This window comes from Hippichthys cyanospilos, chromosome 4 (genome assembly GCF_059441005.1).
Source record: "Hippichthys cyanospilos isolate Australia breed blue-spotted pipefish chromosome 4, RoL_Hcya_1.0, whole genome shotgun sequence".
Taxonomy (NCBI): Eukaryota; Metazoa; Chordata; class Actinopteri; order Syngnathiformes; family Syngnathidae; genus Hippichthys; species Hippichthys cyanospilos.
This window is the reverse complement of record NC_142372.1, coordinates 11443049-11460269: the sequence shown is the minus strand read 5'-3', so window position 1 is coordinate 11460269 and position 17221 is coordinate 11443049. Positions and strand designations below refer to the sequence as shown.

The 17221-nt window shown below is 40.4% G+C and overlaps 1 protein-coding gene across 3 annotated transcripts in view; it reads right to left on the bottom strand.

Moving 5' to 3' along the window:
• Window positions 1-231: 231 nt before the first annotated feature.
• The window catches only part of itsn2b (intersectin 2b), a 28999-nt gene continuing 12009 nt past the window's right edge, over window positions 232-17221 (bottom strand). Inside the window, exons 13-41 of one of the 3 annotated variants that reach the window (XM_088412792.1) lie at window positions 16987-17136; window positions 16750-16890; window positions 16587-16674; window positions 16161-16300; window positions 15451-15531; window positions 15133-15290; window positions 14231-15051; window positions 14021-14142; window positions 13657-13905; window positions 12878-13074; window positions 12485-12540; window positions 12159-12325; window positions 12056-12080; window positions 11826-11947; window positions 11586-11682; window positions 10079-10276; window positions 7306-7427; window positions 7134-7240; window positions 6858-7041; window positions 5527-5625; window positions 5360-5443; window positions 5180-5263; window positions 5011-5073; window positions 3737-3886; window positions 3513-3631; window positions 3179-3261; window positions 3016-3099; window positions 2670-2843; window positions 232-2041 (exon numbers count right to left, since the gene is read on the bottom strand). In XM_088412792.1, coding sequence (XP_088268918.1) covers window positions 1893-2041; window positions 2670-2843; window positions 3016-3099; window positions 3179-3261; window positions 3513-3631; window positions 3737-3886; window positions 5011-5073; window positions 5180-5263; window positions 5360-5443; window positions 5527-5625; window positions 6858-7041; window positions 7134-7240; window positions 7306-7427; window positions 10079-10276; window positions 11586-11682; window positions 11826-11947; window positions 12056-12080; window positions 12159-12325; window positions 12485-12540; window positions 12878-13074; window positions 13657-13905; window positions 14021-14142; window positions 14231-15051; window positions 15133-15290; window positions 15451-15531; window positions 16161-16300; window positions 16587-16674; window positions 16750-16890; window positions 16987-17136 — 4314 coding nt within the window. In that variant the 3' untranslated portion in view covers window positions 232-1892. The remainder of the gene's footprint in view (window positions 2042-2669; window positions 2844-3015; window positions 3100-3178; window positions 3262-3512; window positions 3632-3736; window positions 3887-5010; window positions 5074-5179; window positions 5264-5359; window positions 5444-5526; window positions 5626-6857; window positions 7042-7133; window positions 7241-7305; window positions 7428-10078; window positions 10277-11585; window positions 11683-11825; window positions 11948-12055; window positions 12081-12158; window positions 12326-12484; window positions 12541-12877; window positions 13075-13656; window positions 13906-14020; window positions 14143-14230; window positions 15052-15132; window positions 15291-15450; window positions 15532-16160; window positions 16301-16586; window positions 16675-16749; window positions 16891-16986; window positions 17137-17221) is intronic. The other 2 variants (XM_088412794.1, XM_088412793.1) reach the window with 2 other exon arrangements.

Sequence of the window (17221 nt, the reverse complement as noted above, 5' to 3'; positions counted from 1 at the left end):
GGCTCTCTCACAGCCACTGTTAGTGCGGTTATGCAATCACCGTTGCTCCCGTGCACCCAGAACAAGTGGAGGGTGAAGAAGGACTTAATGAGCTCTATTTGTGCACTCTACTCTTCCCAAACTCCCTTCCCGTCTACTCGTGATTCAAAATAAAGTGAAGTAAGATTTACTGTACCTGTAATGGGGTGTGGAACTCATTTTTTGTGCGACTATCAAATAATGCAGGTCTGGTTATTTTAAATGTCTTTAATTGGACAGGACAAGCAGGCCTCGGTCAGTACAAACAGCAGGTAAACAGACAGACTCTGTGGGCACAGCAGATGGTTGTGCAAAAAAAAAAACAAAAAAAAACAAGTACAACCAAACAAACATGTTTTACAAGTCTATTCGGAACACTTAGGCTGCCCAGTCTCTGCACAGAAAAAAAATATTGAAGTTATTAATAAAAGAAATAAAAACCTAGTTGACCTAACGAGAGTAACTCAAGAGCAAGTGAACCGATTTGAAGCAAAACTCAACAATTTATGAGAAGATAACAAGCTTTGATTACCTTAAAAACAACCCGACAATGATCACGCAAGGTGACGTACCTTTGGAAAGTCCAACACATAAATTAAGAAATAAATACAGATTTTTATCAAGATGCAGAACCCCGGCAGGCTGTCGGTGGGGTGACATTCAAATCTGGGGTGGGATAGAACAGGAAGTCACTTAATAAATTTGAACTAAGTGATGCAGCAAGCCCGACTATACCTATAAACATTAAAGGAGTTACTTCTAACAGGTGAAAGAGAATTATGAACAATATTATTGCACAAATGCTGCATTAGATTCAGCTTCAATCCAAAAGATGTTTGCAAGGGACTATAGGGAGGCAAATGGTGGTGATGGTATTACCAGACAAAATCAAAATTAAAAATGAATCAAACAAACCAGCCCAAACACTCCAAAGTATTTAAAAACATTGAGAAATAATACTCCGCTTATTTTGCCATTTTTGGCAATTAAGTTTGACTTAAAATCATTTGATTTTTCATGTATAACACTTTTAAAACCCACGTTACCACTTGCTGTCAACTGAAAAGGAAATCATGTGCTAAAGGCTCAAGTAAGGAGAGATCACAGCTCCATCTGTGAATGTCACATGACCAACGGGCGAGCACAGGTGATGACATTTGTCGACTGCAAGTGGCAAAATGTGTTTTGAAAGTTGTTAACTGTGATTGAAACATAATTATTAAGATGAACTTTTTACTGGTGAAAATAGCTAAGTGGACGATCCCTTAAAAGGGTTTTGAACACCCTGGTCAAATAGTAGAAATCCCCTACAAAAAAAAAAACAAAAACAAAAAACAAACAGTGATTTTACAACTAATGAATCACATTAAAAAAGGCCTAGTTATTCACCATATATGGTGAAGATCAGTATGTTCACTGTACACTGTTTTGAACAAAATATACATTTTGTTACAAACTGTGAGATAATAATGCACACATCAAACAAAATAAGGATGTCAACGAGTTTGGCAAAACCAAAGAGGAGATATCAGTGTGTCCTAAGTGACTTAGCCTGAGAGCTTCTACCTCCAACAGCAGACTGCGCTCAAGCCAGTGCTACTGCGACAATGTTTTCATGTCAGAACGATGACGAGACAACACAGTAGCAAAGGCATCAGTCATGCTTGCTGCCTTGCTTCACACCTGACCATTCTACAACCTCTAGTCCACAACCCCATTGCTTAGTGGACTCTGCCCTGAATCTCACTGAGGATTCAGCAAAACTCCCCTTTTTCATCCAAACAAAAGAATAGAGCTCTTCTGGAGGACTGAGGTAACGTCAGACAGGTTTCCTGTCTTCCTTCATCACAATATTAAGGCGCATGGCAACTTGGTTATTTGCTTTTAAAGAGCTGCAGGTCCAGTCGGACCCATACTTCCCCAGTGGACACCTCGTGCAGGAGAAGACGTCGCGTTACGGCGCCCTTGTTCTCCATTTCTTTCTTTATGGTTGCCACAGGAACCTCCGTCCGTCCCAGGAACTCTGAGAACAGAAGAGAAATATTTTTAAGTGATTTGGGAAGTTTTCAATAGCCGAAAGAGAGCCGTTTATTTTATTTTCATATTTATTTCTTTATGTTTATTTGTGTATATTTGAAAAGGGTTTATAAGTTACAATCCTAACAAAATTGTTTATGCATGAGTGATGATGAGTGTGTTTTGCTATGGGATTTTTTGTTTTTGTACATAACTCATTCAATCCCAACAACATATTTTTAAGTGTGTTTTTTCCTTTTCCAGACATTCAATCCCAGATACTTATTTATTATAAATAAGTTATTTATGATAAATAAATGAATGAGAAACAAATATTTGAGTCGTTGATTACTTTAGAAGATTAAGCGCTAACAATATGTTCAATCAATCTGTGGTGACTCTGGCTTTTCTTTCCCACATGTGAAGACCACAGAAAATATACAGTTAAAAGCAGAAAAAAAAAGTCGAGTTCTGTCATATAGCAGGGATTTCATTGAACAAGATGTGTTACACAATCTCCATCTCTTTTAAAAAAAAAATCATCACAATAATGGTCATTTGTACACCTTCCTATCTCAAAATTGACTGGTTATCATAACACATGAAGTGACAAGACACTGAACAGGGGAACTGACCATCAGGAGCAAAGAGGTCCCTCTCAAAGATGGTGATGCTGAGGACATCTTGGTAGACGTCCTTGATTTGGAACTGACAGTTGAAGTTCCACTTGGGGGACACTGTGTCATTGAGCGTTCGGGACGTGAAGACCTGAGCCCCCATGGTCACCTCGCAGTACGGATTCATTTTACCTGTACCGGGGAGAGGACGGAAAGGGGGAAGATGATGAAAGGAAAGTAAGAGGGAATTCTTTCAAAAGCCCATAAAATATATTGTCGACAAGCAGTGGAGCGAGCGAGACCAACTAGAGCAATTATGTAATAGTCAAAAGCCAGCCCATTGTGTAAGTGCGCTCCTACTCACCATTGGACCTGATTGACTTCAGCTCTGTGGCTTCCAAGATGGTAACGAGGAGACGGCCGATTCCAGTTCCTTTCACTGATCGAGCTGAGAGGACAAGTGTAGACTCATTTACCTACAGGGAACCTCACTCACTGTAAAAGAGGCCAGTGTGTGACATGCATACCGTGGTAGGCCTTATCCCGCTTTTTCTTTTCCATCTCCAGATATTCTTCAGACGCCGCCTTGATCTTCTGAACCCAGGCTGTCCTACAAATCAAAGGGGGGGATCGTTTTACTACCCTACACATCGGGTACTCACAAAAAGTTTGTGATATTCAGCTTTCCGGTTGATCATACGACACACTATAACCTTGAGGGGTTAACTTTATTTGAACTTCATTCAAATTTTCAATGCGCATATTCAGTCTCAGCTCTATTTGAGCAACAATGTGTTCTCCGACAAGGAGCTGAACAGCACTATTGACAATAGGCGTGCGTGTGTTTGTGCGCGTAGCTACCGTTCATTGATGTTGTCCGTCCTCAGAATGTAAACCGTGTCGATGTGCGAGAGGTGGAAAACGGGTTCGTCACTGGAAGGATCTGGCAGTTTCACCAGAACTTCATTGAGCAGAACAGGCTGCAGGAAAGCACGGTCCACAGATGTCAATGCAAATAAAAAGAAAACAATAGTAGTAATAAAACAGCGTCAGACTGACCGACAGGATGATATTGTGTGTCTTACCGGCTTGTACATTTTGAGCTGCGTGCTGTTTTTGGGCCCAAACAGTTTATCAATGCCAGATGAGGTGAATTGCTTCCCAGAGTGAGTCAAAAGCAGGAAGTCATTGAAGAGGAAGGCCCAAAGTTCCTTGTTGCTCTTTGCTTTGTACAACTTGCAAACACAAATCAAGAGAATTACTAATTAACGAATGCACCGAAAAAGGAGCCAAAATTTTAAATGAGGGTGCACATAAGGGTGTCGCTATTGAGTATTGGGATAAAACTAAAAAAATATATACTTATTTGCTTGGTCAAAACAATTACTGTATAAACACAGAAAAAACAAATATCACATTTACACTGACTTCAGAATGAAAAACTTGCATCCTTTTTTTGATGTCCACATTTTATTTAAATTTAAACTGTGGTTAACAGCACAGTAGATTCCTAGCCCTCCTCCAAATATCGCTCTGTAAATTTTGGGCTGTGAAACGAATTTGCCGTCTGAAAAAGCACATTTGATTCAGCATGGTAGTTGGATATATGCTATCGCAGATTTGCTTTTCGCAATAAGTATGTTAGTAGACTATTAGACATGGATGTTTTCAGTTAGATTTGTTTGTGAAGAAGGTGTGAGGAGCAGGGCAGCATGGGGTCGGTTCTGATGTTCCTGGGAAAGAAGACTGCGGCAGGGACTCTTGTCTACATCCCCCAGGATCACAAACTGATTGTTTATATTCTTGCCATGTGTTTGCTCCAACCCTTAAGGGCAGGAATGGCTTTGTAAGTAGGGCCAACCCAAATAAATAAATAAGGAGCATGTGTAACCAGAAGGGAAGGAGATCTGAGAAGGTGCAGATCCCTGTCCACTCTCCTCGTGAGAAAAAGCTACTTGTCTTCCTTCTGGTTTGTTGTTTATTAAGTGTTCTAGGTTGCCTGAACCTGACACTGTTACGCTGCAACACAATACAGGGAAAAACTTCAAAATAAAAATGTTCCAAGGCATTTGTGTCCCTATAGTATTTAGTAAAATGGCTTGTTTTGAAGTTGGCCTTCTCTGATGTATTTTAGTGATATGGAGCGCATGAACAATTGTGATTGGCTTGATATATATTTTGGAGATGTGTACAACTATTAAGTGTATGCAGGACAAGAAAAAAATAGTTCAAGCATTTCTTTTAACCTAGGTACTCAAATTACTGAGGACTCACTTTACCCACAGGCGCGTGATTGAATAGTGCTTGGAATATTTGCCTCAGTCAAAAAAAAAATTTTTTTTTTTTAAACATCAGTCACCTTGCCACTGTGGAGTAACTTTCTTGGACCCAAACAGTTGGTGATAGAGTTAAAAACAATATTCTGTGAAAAGAAACAAAAGACACTCCTGGTCAATGGCAGCAATTTACATAAGAACTAAAATTGCATGACATCATTTTAAATTTGGGAGAACTTTAAAGTTTAATACCTCGGCTGCGCCTTCACACAGGACATGAGTCTGAATCCATTCAAGCCTATCAGAGTTCTCCGTATCCCTCACTCCTTCATTGACCTGGTTACAATGTGATCAGTGTGTTTGATGGATACTCAGATTGCTTTGTGACACAATTACATACATGTCAGTCAATTAGGAAGAGGCACTACACACCTGTTGGCACAGTTCTTCTGCCCTCTCCAGAGCTTCTTTCAGAGCACCTCTGTCAGTGTGGCCCTCCGCAGTGCACTCCAAAATCTAGTCAAAAACAACAGTTAATGGGTATTCAAGCTTTTGGTATTTATTTATCTCACTATTCTGAGCACAATTGGCCTGCGTACACTTTTGATGAGCAGCGGGTAGCGTGTGATCCGCTGCATGGGCTTGAGCAGGAAGCTGGATAGTGGCATCCCTTTACATCTGTAGTTTGTGCCAATTGTCTGACAAGTGATAGCAAAGATGAGACTTGAAATGCCATAAATGCACACACAACAAAAGAGTGCAATGACTGTACTGTATATCTCTGCTATTGCTTACATTTTTTACCCCTTTGAACTCTATGAGTAAATAGAAAAAAACACATAGGTGCATTTGAAATAAATGTAATGTTACAATTGAGGTTATTCATTTTTAGTCCTATTGAAAAAAAAAAAAGAATCTCATTTTATACAACTTCACAGGAGACTTTCATTTGAAATTCTGTATTGATATATCGTTTTCATTCGTTCTCTCACATTGGCCTATATTGCTGTACTGGTGAACTGTGAGTTTTGTAAGCTTTAAAATATGATCTCCAAAATTACAAAAAAAAAAAAAAGCCTAAAATATTTTCCATCTACACAAAAAAGCAAACAAAAAAAAAGACATTTTTCACAATATTGTAGTTTATAGAGATGCACAAGTATTACAGACAAAAAGCACTTGGAGGTGCTGTTGTTGTTTTTTTTAAATACAAACATAAAAGTACTTTTTTCAAACTACTGCCAAATGTGTAATTTGTATTTTACCATACAAACATTACTGATCAAACTATCAAATGGATAAGATAACTCACTTGAGATTTCAACAGTACATTTTCAAATGAAGCTGTTTGGGATATTGAACACTGAAAATCAATTTCAGTCAATCATTATTAAATTCTTTGTATCGATATAAGGAGGTTAATAGTTGTGCCACTTTTTGATTACTGTGATTATATACTCCATTGCTGTTGCATACGAATGCTGCATTTTGTAAATGACACTGTGTGTGAGCTAAATAAACTGCTTTTCAATTTTTTGAATAGCATCAATTATACAAAATGTTCTGTTGTCGAAAAGGTTAGTCAGAATTAAAATTAAAAACAAACAAGCAAACACACATTTCTGATCTGGTTGGATAAATGTTATTTTGCACTGCAGACAAAAGATCCCAAAAACCTCAAAAATTGCCTGGATTATGAATAATTTGGGGTGTACTAATTTAACTTTTCATTTATCATCACATTATTTCACTCATGACTGAAAAATGTCTTACATTTTTTTTGCTTTTATGCAATGCAATGCAATTTTGAAAAGGGTTATCCAATTAACTGCATGTAAAAACAGAGCAGAAAAATATATACATTTCAGGGATGTATGAACAAAAACATTAAGATCAATGATGTGGAGGCCTCAAGAGAGTCCCTTCCTACCTTGAGGAAGGTCTTGAAGTCGGGTTCGTTATCGGTGCGAGTCTGCAGCAGCGCGGCTCCTTTAATCTGACACGAACAGAAGTGGATGTACGGCTGCATGTGGGACAGCTCGGCAACCAGAATGTCTCCCACCATCTGCACCGGCATGTTCTCCCCACCGCTCTTCTTTCGAGTCGACAACGCTCTGAGAAAAAAAAACAAACAAAAAAAAAAAACGTAATCCCTATAGGAAGGCATGGAGCATAGTATTTCCAAAACATTGGATGGGGCACTAACCTGAGAAGTTTTGTGTTGCAGGCAATCAGTTCTTTCCAGTTTGCAAAGATCATTTTCATCTCGGCATCATTCAGTCGACCAGATTCTGACATAGGCTTGTAGAAAACCTACAAGGAGGACCACAGATATTTGCCATGCAGACGTACTGTTAAAATAATGAGCTTGGTCTCACCTCCAGCACTGTCTGCAAGTCCTCCACATATCTCTCCTCAGTCTGTAGCAACTCATGGATATAGCCTTGCCTCTTTTTCTCCAGAGGGCTCAGAGAGTCCAAGCTGGTCAGGTCTGCACACCCTACAGCACACATAAAACACACACAAGACGGGGTATTTGGGATACAAAAAAAAAGAAAAAAAAGAAGAAAAAAAAAAGACTACAACTAAATGACAAGCCACTAGAACAGATCTCTTCTACAGAACAAGAGAAGTTTGACAAGTTTGCCTCCTGATGGACATTTAGACAAAAACGTAATCTGTCTGAATTTACAACAGTCGGGACACACTTGGAAATAATGGGAAGACGTGTATACTTACTGGACGCTGGATTTAACATTTGTGAGCAGCCCAAGCTCACCGTTCTTCTTTCCGCTTCCCTAACCACACACTCATTATCTACCTCATTCCAGAGGTTTAAAAAATAAAATCGACTCTCTAAAGACATCGTGTAAATGCATTTAAAAAAAAAAAAAATGAGGTGAAAAAAAGATTTTCCTTGAATTCCCAGTATTCCCAGTAGTACAAAAATTCTTTGCCGGTTCACTCAAGACTTTCATCAGTCACACTCACCTTCCAGCAGTTTTCTTCGTGTTGCTGGTGACAGATAGCAATTGTTGCCATGCACAATATAAAACTGTTTGTACCAAAACAGTGAGAGGGATGCTTTCTTTAGAGTAAAATGCTTGTTGATTTTACTATATATCCATAGAAAAAAAAATAAAGGTTGGAATGAGTTAGATGAGCCACAATTGTGATATTTGAAACTGACAACATTTTCAAAGAAATTGAGGGTCTGAGAAGTAGTCTGAGATTGGAAAAATAGTCCTTTGGAGAACGTTAATGGGTATTTATATACCCTGAATTTGAGCCCATCTTAACCATCTTGCTGAAAAACACACACAACAGGCATGCATGTCCTTATTACACACATCTATGCACCTGAACAAGATAGGGGAATAATAACACTAAGACTTAAATGTGAAATTCAACAAAGCTTTAATGTTTTAAGGCAGAATCCAAAGAGAATAAATACACATTTTTTCGATCAGTGCGTTTTACCCTGTTTTCTTGAAGCTTTAAATCAGAGAGGTTGCCATACAATTCGGGAAATATATTTTTTTAAACTCTAAGGAGTAAAGTCCCCTTTCTTGCATTAGCATACCATGGCAAAACAATGGACACAGGTTTTCTCTCAAGCGTCTATGCTGTTAATAAAAAAACAATATTATAAGTCCTGTAGGCCAACCTTGTATGCTCTCAGCTCCATTGAGGATAATCTTAAGAAGGCTTTAACAAACTCAATGCAAAACTGGTAAAAATTTAGCTAGCATTTCTAGAGGCATCCCTGTGAGATCAATTGTAGATTCCACCAAAAAGAGAAGATGCTGAGCGAGAAGGAAGCAGGTGGAGTGAGAAACACATGGGACAAAAGCCTAAACCATAGAGAGACCCACTATCCATATCTCTCGCTCTCTGCATATTTGTTGAAAAAAAGGCACAAGGGCTTATTGCATCAGTCCATAAAAAAAAATAAAAATAAAAGAAAAAGCACCCTAGATCAAGAAGGCAGCTCAACATCACTGTATTAAAGTGACAGTAGTCAGCGGATTGGACGGGATTGGTCCAGGCACCCAAATAAAACTCCACCAGAGCAGTGGGCAATAATAGTGGGTCTCTCCGAAGTCAGGGGAAGGAGCGGAGGTGGAGCCCAGTCTACCGTCCTGGAAGGAGACAAGAGGGCGAGTGGGTGGGAGGGCAACAAGTGGGGGAATGAGGAAAGATGAAAAGGTGAGACAGTCATCGAGAAGCAACAGAGGAAGAGATGGGATGAAAAAGAAAAGCTAACAAGCAGGTAGAACTCTGCTTTTGATGTATAAGATTCCCTAAAAGCGCTGATGCAATAAAGACCCAAAACAAAAACAAAAAAAATCTTCTTAACTCATGAGTTGCTGGGCGGCATGCTTGAATGGGAGGGGTAGGGTGACCATCTTAGCAATAGGAAGATTCCGGCTCCCCCCTGACATGTCCAAGTATCCTTGAGGGAGATAATGCATCCCTGAGTTGCTCCTGATGCTGTGTTGTCAACGTGAGTTTCCCCACCGTGGGGCTGGAAGGGATTTTCTGAACATTTTAGTCTTAAACCTGTGTTGAGTATCAGGTGGAAAAGAGTGGAACCTCTAACACCTCAACATTTTGGTAAAAAGTCACAAGTTAAAATAGGGCCTATTGAGATGATGAGAAATGAGATGATCTAAGACATATAACAAATTATCATGTAGAGTCTCTATCCTGGCAGCTCAGTGATTCATAATAGTAATAGAAGAGAAAGAAACTGTGTTTATTGATTTATTGATCTTAGATTAGATTATTTCTGAGAAGGGGACAATTTGGAAATTTGATAAAAAAATGGAGAATGCATTTTCTTTAACCTTTTATTTAGAATTTAGAGGTTCCACTGCATAAGTATAAAATGTTCTAGTTTTTTTTTGTTTACTTGGCTCTGACTTTTAACCATTTGCATCCAACAATCTATAATTGCCCGAAACATTCTTAGTTTGTTTGCTGTGCAAAAGAGCATAAACAAAGAAAAACATTGCATCGGCGATAGAGCAGCTCCCAAAAGGCTTGTGAAACATGCTTACATGGAGACAAAGGTTCATTGTGTATATGCTACTACTAAAATGGTGATGATGACAAAGGGGTACAGTCATGTGTAAATGCATTACTTACAATGGTGACTAGGGTCACCGTCTCCCGTGGTCATCTTAACGTAATTGGTGGGGAACAACCCAGTCACCCCATTGAGTTCGCCCTTCCACCAGTCCGGGTCGTTCTTGTCCAAGACGTTGATCAGCTGATTGGCAGAGAAGCTTAGCTCATCCTTGTTGACGGCTGTGTAGTCGTATATGGCGATCACTTGGCACACTCCTTGACAAGAGGACAATATCGATGAGCCCGTTGACAGTGCTTGGGCCTGACCGATTAATCGATCGGCCAATTATGGTCTTATTAGTATTGGCCAAAAACAGTCAGCCTTATGCCTGATATTTGCCCATTTTTTTTATTTTAACCTAACAATTTATAGCAGATGCATACAAGTAACACTGAAGCCATTATTTATTGCACATAAATTAATACTGTAATCTTGTATCCCCAAAATCAGTGGCGGTATCAAAACCATCAAATATTTTATACAAATTCACTGAACACCGTAATTGGAAAAATGCTAAATGTAGCATGAAAAAGCTTTTATGGAAGTACACATAGCCACATGTGTGGCCTTTTTTAACCTGGGTTGGACTGAACCCAGATTAAGAACCACTGCCCTAAATCTCCATCCATCCATCCATTTTCTAGAGCTACTTCTCCTCACTAGGGCCACGGGCCTACTGGTGCCTATCCCAGCTGACTATGGGCAGTAGGCAGGGGACACCCTGAGCTGGTTGCCAGTCAATTGCAGGGCACAGAGACGAACAACCATTCACGCACCCAATCACACTCAAGGACAACTTAGTATGTCCAATACATCTGCCATGCATGTTTTCGGAGTGTGGGAAGAAGCCAGAGTGCCCAAAGAGAACCCACGCAGGCTCTGGGAAAACAAACAAATTCCACACAGGAAGGCCAGAGCAAAGTGAATTTAAACTTGGACCCCTGAACTGTGAGGCAGATACGCTAACCACTGTCACACCGAGCCGCCTGCCCTAAATATGTAACATAAAATGTGTTGATAGGCTCATTCTGCGGGCCTGACATTCAAAACAAAGCAAATCTGAATTTTTACCGGCAATGATTATGTGAGCAACGCAAGGATGTTTTGCAAAGGTTTGACACAGATGTCACTATTTTACACACAACCTAAAATCACAAATGATTTTAAGGGACACTGTGTAAGACTTAGACGGTTTTTCATTATGGACAGCAGGAGGTGCTGCAGGCGCTGCATTCACCATTGTCTGTAGCTATAACAAACATGACAATCTCCAGAGAAGTGCATTTTTCATGAAAAATTGACTAAATCTTACAATGTCCCTTTAAACTATTGAATTATAAAATACAAAGTGCAACATTAATTAATAGTCGTAATTAGTATGATTCTCTATCAAAAATCTTCAACAGCCTTGACCAAGATAAAAAAAATAAAAAATCCTTAAAATCAGTCGACCCCTCGTCTTTACAATCGTTTTTTTACAGCTAAGTATTGTTCCATACAATTACTGTAATTAGGATGTTTTACCTGACTGGACTGCTGGTGTGGATTTTCCACTACTAGATCCCAATATCTGGATATGCGAAGAAGGAAACCAGCCCTTCTGCCGCTTTTTACCACGGGCCTGTTGTCAATACACACATGCAAACAACAACAAAAACAACAATAATTCCAGTAAAAAAGAGAGACCTTTATGAGAGAGGATACTTGGAAAAAATATCTGGTGCCATCTAGAGTCCAGAAGTAGATTATTTGAGCACTACTGACCTGCAGCTCCCCAAGCCACCAGCCCGACGAGTGTTTGCCGAGGATGACAACCAGTTGGCCGTTCTCCAGGTTCAGCTGCCCAGGTACAGATGACAAATGGGCTCTGATTACTTTTCCAATCTCTAAACAAGAAGGAAATAGGAGCAATTTTTAGGGTTAAAAACGAAAAAAGCAAACAAAATAATATAAAATAACGGGGGAAAAACAAAGTAACCTCTAAAGATACTGACCTGGCTTCTTGGCAGATGTGCTTGTCTGAGAAACACAAATAATATTTTGTAAAAAGACATTTAATTTCTGTCATGAAGTGGAGTGCTTTTCAAAAATCCTTACATCTGCCTCCTTAGATTTGACATAGGTGCCGGGAAAGGCCCCTGAGCGGTCGCCAATGGCACCAGTCCACCACTCTCCGTCTTTCTTGGTCACCAAGATGACATCTCCCTCTCTAAACGTCAGATCTGAAGGCTCTGATGACTCATACGGGTATAATGCCGTATACTCTAGAAAGGAAAAGTGATGGAAAGATTGAAGCCAGCAATGAAGCTGTGACCACAACAATGCAAAATGACACTTTGAAGAAAACAAAGGACATTGACATAGAATTCTGCGGCTGCAATATGTCATGGAACCAAGACAATATTTAAGGCAAATGATTTCACCTTCAAATTGTTGATTATTGCTGGCCTCTGCTGTATTGGATGTGGAGTTCTTCACGCTGAGAACACAAACACAGAAAATAATTAAAACACTCTCTGAAGTTTTATAAAAACGAATTAACAAGGTTTGCATTTCAGTGAGTGGCGAAAAATGACACACATTTGTGTTAATGTTACAAGAGTTGGTAGAATAAATGTCCTTTGTTATGGCTTGAAATTATCTATAGTGTAAAATGCTACCAAGGTTATAAGTGAGTAGCGGGTTTACTGTATGTCAGCCCAAACAATTGATTTGATTGTTTGACTTGTTTGTTATGGCAGTATTCAGAACAATTACAATTTCAATATGTTGGGAAGCAGAACTATCGTTCCTATTTTGTGCTTTTGTATACATACGCCGAACTGTCCTCTTCGCCCAGAATTGTGACGTAGGTCTTGGGGAACCAGCCTTGTTCTCCGTTCAGTTTTCCCAACCACCAGCTGTCTTGCTGTTCCAGCACCTGAATCACATCATCCTTGTTGAAATTTAGGTGGTTGTCTGTCTTTGCGGTCCAGGAACACAGGGCTTGGGCGAGCAGGTTCCCTACCACCTGCTGATAAGCGAAACGAAAAGTATCTAGATTAGTCTAGACATAAAGAAGATGTCTTCAAAGGTGGTGCAGTTCAGTTTGGCTTGACATGATGTTGTTTAAAAATGTAAACGTTAAGCTCCTCCAGGCAAGCTGTATAAGCTTCGTAAATAACGTGAGCTCATATTACTGTAATGAAAGAGTGCTCAATATGTCGATTTGTTGCGCAGTGAATTGTTGTCAAAATCGCTTTATTAATTGTAAAAACAGAAGAACCACAAGACACTGTGCATTCAGTCACACCATTTGTTTGACTGCAGGAAGTTCCCAAATGTAATTGTTACATTCACAAACAATGTGTACTATACATTTTGTCATTACAACAGTACGGAGATTGACTGCTGGAAAAGTAGAACTCGGAGAATAAAAGGCTGCTATAAAGGATTTAAAAAGGATGACTTAAGATAGTAAATAAAGGACAACAGTACAGCTCTGTTTCCCCCTTTTTGGTCCACTTTTGAAACCTGAAAGTGTCACCTGTAGAAATTAATTCCACTGTAACGTATTAAAGAGAATAAGAAAAAAAAATGACCAAAAAGGTCTTACCTGTCCTGCTGTGTCAGAGTGGGTGGTATTTGGAGAGTGCGTTGGGGTGAAGGCAGATTTAGTCCCAGCTACCTTTGCCGCTTCGAGAGCATTCGAGAGCTGTGACTGAATGGGCAATTTTGGAGGTGGTGCAGGGGCCGTCGAGTCAGATGGACCCACCCTCTCCACGTAACTCTTAGGGAACCAACCCATCTGACCCAGTCTGCTCCCATACAACCAACCCTCCTCTGGCTCCACGGTCTCATCCACCTGAAAAAGGAGGAAAAAAAAATAGTTTGCGAGTGAGGTGGAAGGTTTTAACTCAGTTGTTACAAAGATAATATAAAAAAAGTTCTGTGTATGGTGAGGCATATTGCAATTGTACCTCGATGATTTCATCTGCATTGAAAGTAAGCTCTTCATGGTTTCGCGCAGTGAAGGGATAAAGTGCCCTGAAGGGGGTAAGAGCCACCGACTTCCTGGGTTGCATAACCCTTGGTTGTCTGCCTACGGTTACGCACGGAAAATCAAAATGAACCAAGAAGCTACTTTTAATCAATTGTTAATTATATGATCAAATTAATTGGTTATATACCTTTCCTCTCCTCCAGTCCTCTAAGCAGAGTGTTCAACTTTTCTTGAATGTCAATCTTGCCACCTCCACTTGATTGATGCTCCTTTCTTTTTTTCTCCTCCTCTTCCACCTTTCTCTTTCGATCTTCCTCTGTTCTTTTTCTTTCCTCCTCTCGCCTTCTCCATTCATCTTCCTGTTTCTGTTGAAGCTTCCGTTTCTCTTCCTCCTTTCTCCTCTCCTCTTCTTCTTTTCGCCTCCTCTGCTCCTCCTCCTCCAACTTCCTCCTCGCCTCAGCGTCTCGGATAGCCGCCTGTGCTGCTCTCTGTCTTCGCCTTTCCTCCTCTACTCGCTCCATCTCCTTTCGACGTTCTTCTTCGAGCCGCCGCCTCTCCTCTGCCTCCTGTTCTCGCTTCCTTTGCCGTTCTTCCTCCTGCCTTCTTCTCTCCTCTTCCCGCTTCAGTCGTTCCTCCTCTTCTTTCCTTCTCCTTTCCTCCATCCTTTTATCCTCCTCCAGCTTCTTCCTCTCAGCCTCCAACTGCCTCCGCTCCTCCTCCAGTTTTCTCCTCTCTTCCTCCTGCCGTCGTCTCTCTGCTTGCCTTTGGCGTTCCTCCTCCTCCCTTCTCTTCCGGTCCTCTTCTTCTCTACGCTTCCGTTCCGCCTCCTCCTTCGCCTTGAGCGCTCGTTCGGCCTCCAACTTTGCTGCCTGGATGAGAGCCTGCCTTTCTTTCTCCTCCTCCTCTCTTTGTTTGGCCTCACGTTCCTCCTGAAGTCTCCTCTGGCGCTCCTCCTCGTCCCTCTTTAACTTCTCCTGCCACTGACGCTCCTTTTCTAGTTTGATAAGCCTGCAAAACACATGAAAACCCTAACGTGAGAATGATATTGCAGAGTTGATGGAATTTCACTTGCATAAAAGTGTCAAAGACCGTTGCGCTTCCTCTTCCTGACGTCTCCTCTCTTCCTCCAGTTTCCTCCTTTCCTCGTGCTCCTGCTTCCTTCGGATCAACTCTTGCCTTTGGTTCTCTTTGACGCTTCTTAGGTTCTCAAGTACAGCCTGCTGCTTTTGCTGGCTCTCCCTCAGTTCCTGACGGAGATGCAAAACAGAACGTGGTGACGACGAACACGTGAGTTCGGGGCTAAGCAAAATGTGCACAGATGCACTGTTAAAAGAGAGAGAGAGAGCGACATTCAATGACACCAAAAAAAAAAACATTAAAGTTGAGAAACACAAGGAGAATGAAAACCTTCAGCAGGTAGAAGAGATTATGGAGGCAGGCCAGCAGTGAGACCAACGCCTGAAGCAAAGCCTCGTTAGCGCCCACATGCTGTAAAGTTACAAGAAAGATGTGCAACAGGACGACAGGAGGAAGGTAGTGAAGGAGCAAAACAATGGTTGAAGGTAGCAAAAGAAAAGACAGGTATAAGGTTAAAAAAAGGTCATAAGCAAAAATTTTTCATGCCTGCTATATAGGATATAAGCCACTCTCCTAAAAACAGGCACCGTTTTTTTTCTATCAGTAAAATGTAAATAACGAGTAAATAAATGTCCTTGGCCACTATGTGAGGAACTAGTGAATGCAATTTCACCAGAATGAAGAGAGATCGAAGCATGCTGAATGTCTTGGAATGATGCAGAATGATACTGAAAGAACTTGAATCAGCCGAATGTTGAAAATGAAATGGTTTGAATCAGTCAAAAAATGTGGAAACTGGATGTATTTTTTATTTTTATTTTGAATGTTAAATGAAATTGCTTGCATGAACTGAATATAGTGAAGATGGAATACTATGAATCAGTTACATATGTTGAGAGGAGTGAATAATGTAGAATATGTCCTAATATAGAATTTTACAAACTAACATTTGTGTGAAGGCACATACAGTATAGCAGACTGAGTAACTGCAAGGTTTTAAGTGATGCCATGTCAACTACAATGATGTTACTGTAATCTACCTGCATGTTTTTGTTATACCGGTCCAGCTCTTCCAGTCTGGCAGCAGTTTCTTTCTCAAGGGCCTCCAACTGATCTTTCAGTTTAGTGCACGTACCCTTCTTCTGAGTAACACTGAGTTTCAGGTTGGAGATGGTGGACACTACAAACATAGGATCATTCAGCATGATGAGCTCACAATAGATTGTTGTAACATGCTTTTTGTTGACACTGCAAAGCTTAAATAGTCTGATTAGTTTAGTTTAATAAGGAAATTAACTTATGTAAACAAATACTGTACAGCCTAACGAATTTGTCTTCATTGTGTTAACTGTTGTGGTTGTTTTTCTTGTTCTTATTAGGTCTTTTGTGTCAGTTTACTAAGAAAATAATTGTGTATTAATAGTACAGTACAAATCGTGCAAAAGTAGTGCTCCGCCAACACCAACCTGACAGGTTATTCACAGCCATGTTTTGCAGTGTCTCCGTCAGCCTCTTCTGTTCTGGCGTCAATTGGGCTAATTTCCTCTGGAACTCCTGTAACAGAGCAAATGCAAATAGTTTTGAAATATTCACTGAAGAAAATTGTACTCAAACAAACCAGAGAGTAACCTCAATCTGTTTCTGAATGTTTATGATGTCCATTTGGCGTGCATCTTTCTTCTGATTGATAAGATCCAGCTCAGTCTTGGGATGCTTCTTCTTGGTTTGAATGTCACGCAGACGGTCGGAAATCTGACGCTGTTTGTTACCCTTTAGTGTTGAGACACAGAAAATGACATGACATCTCCATCGATGTTGGCAATACTTTTGCAAATAGCTCATCCTTGGGTGCTTTTCCCCACTGACCACAGCTTCCAACTCCATCTCCAGAGTCCTCTTTTTAGCTTTGAGCTGGATGATGTCGTCCTGCTCCTGCTGCCTCTTTATTTGAAGCTCTCCCCGTTTTCTCTTTTGCCATTCCTCCTTCCTTTGCCGCTCAAGTTCCCGCTGCGCAGCCTGTAGTCAATCCACACATAATACAGCACAATGATGCAAGAGTAATAATTTTGTATGAGCAAAACAGATTTGCCAGAAACCACCC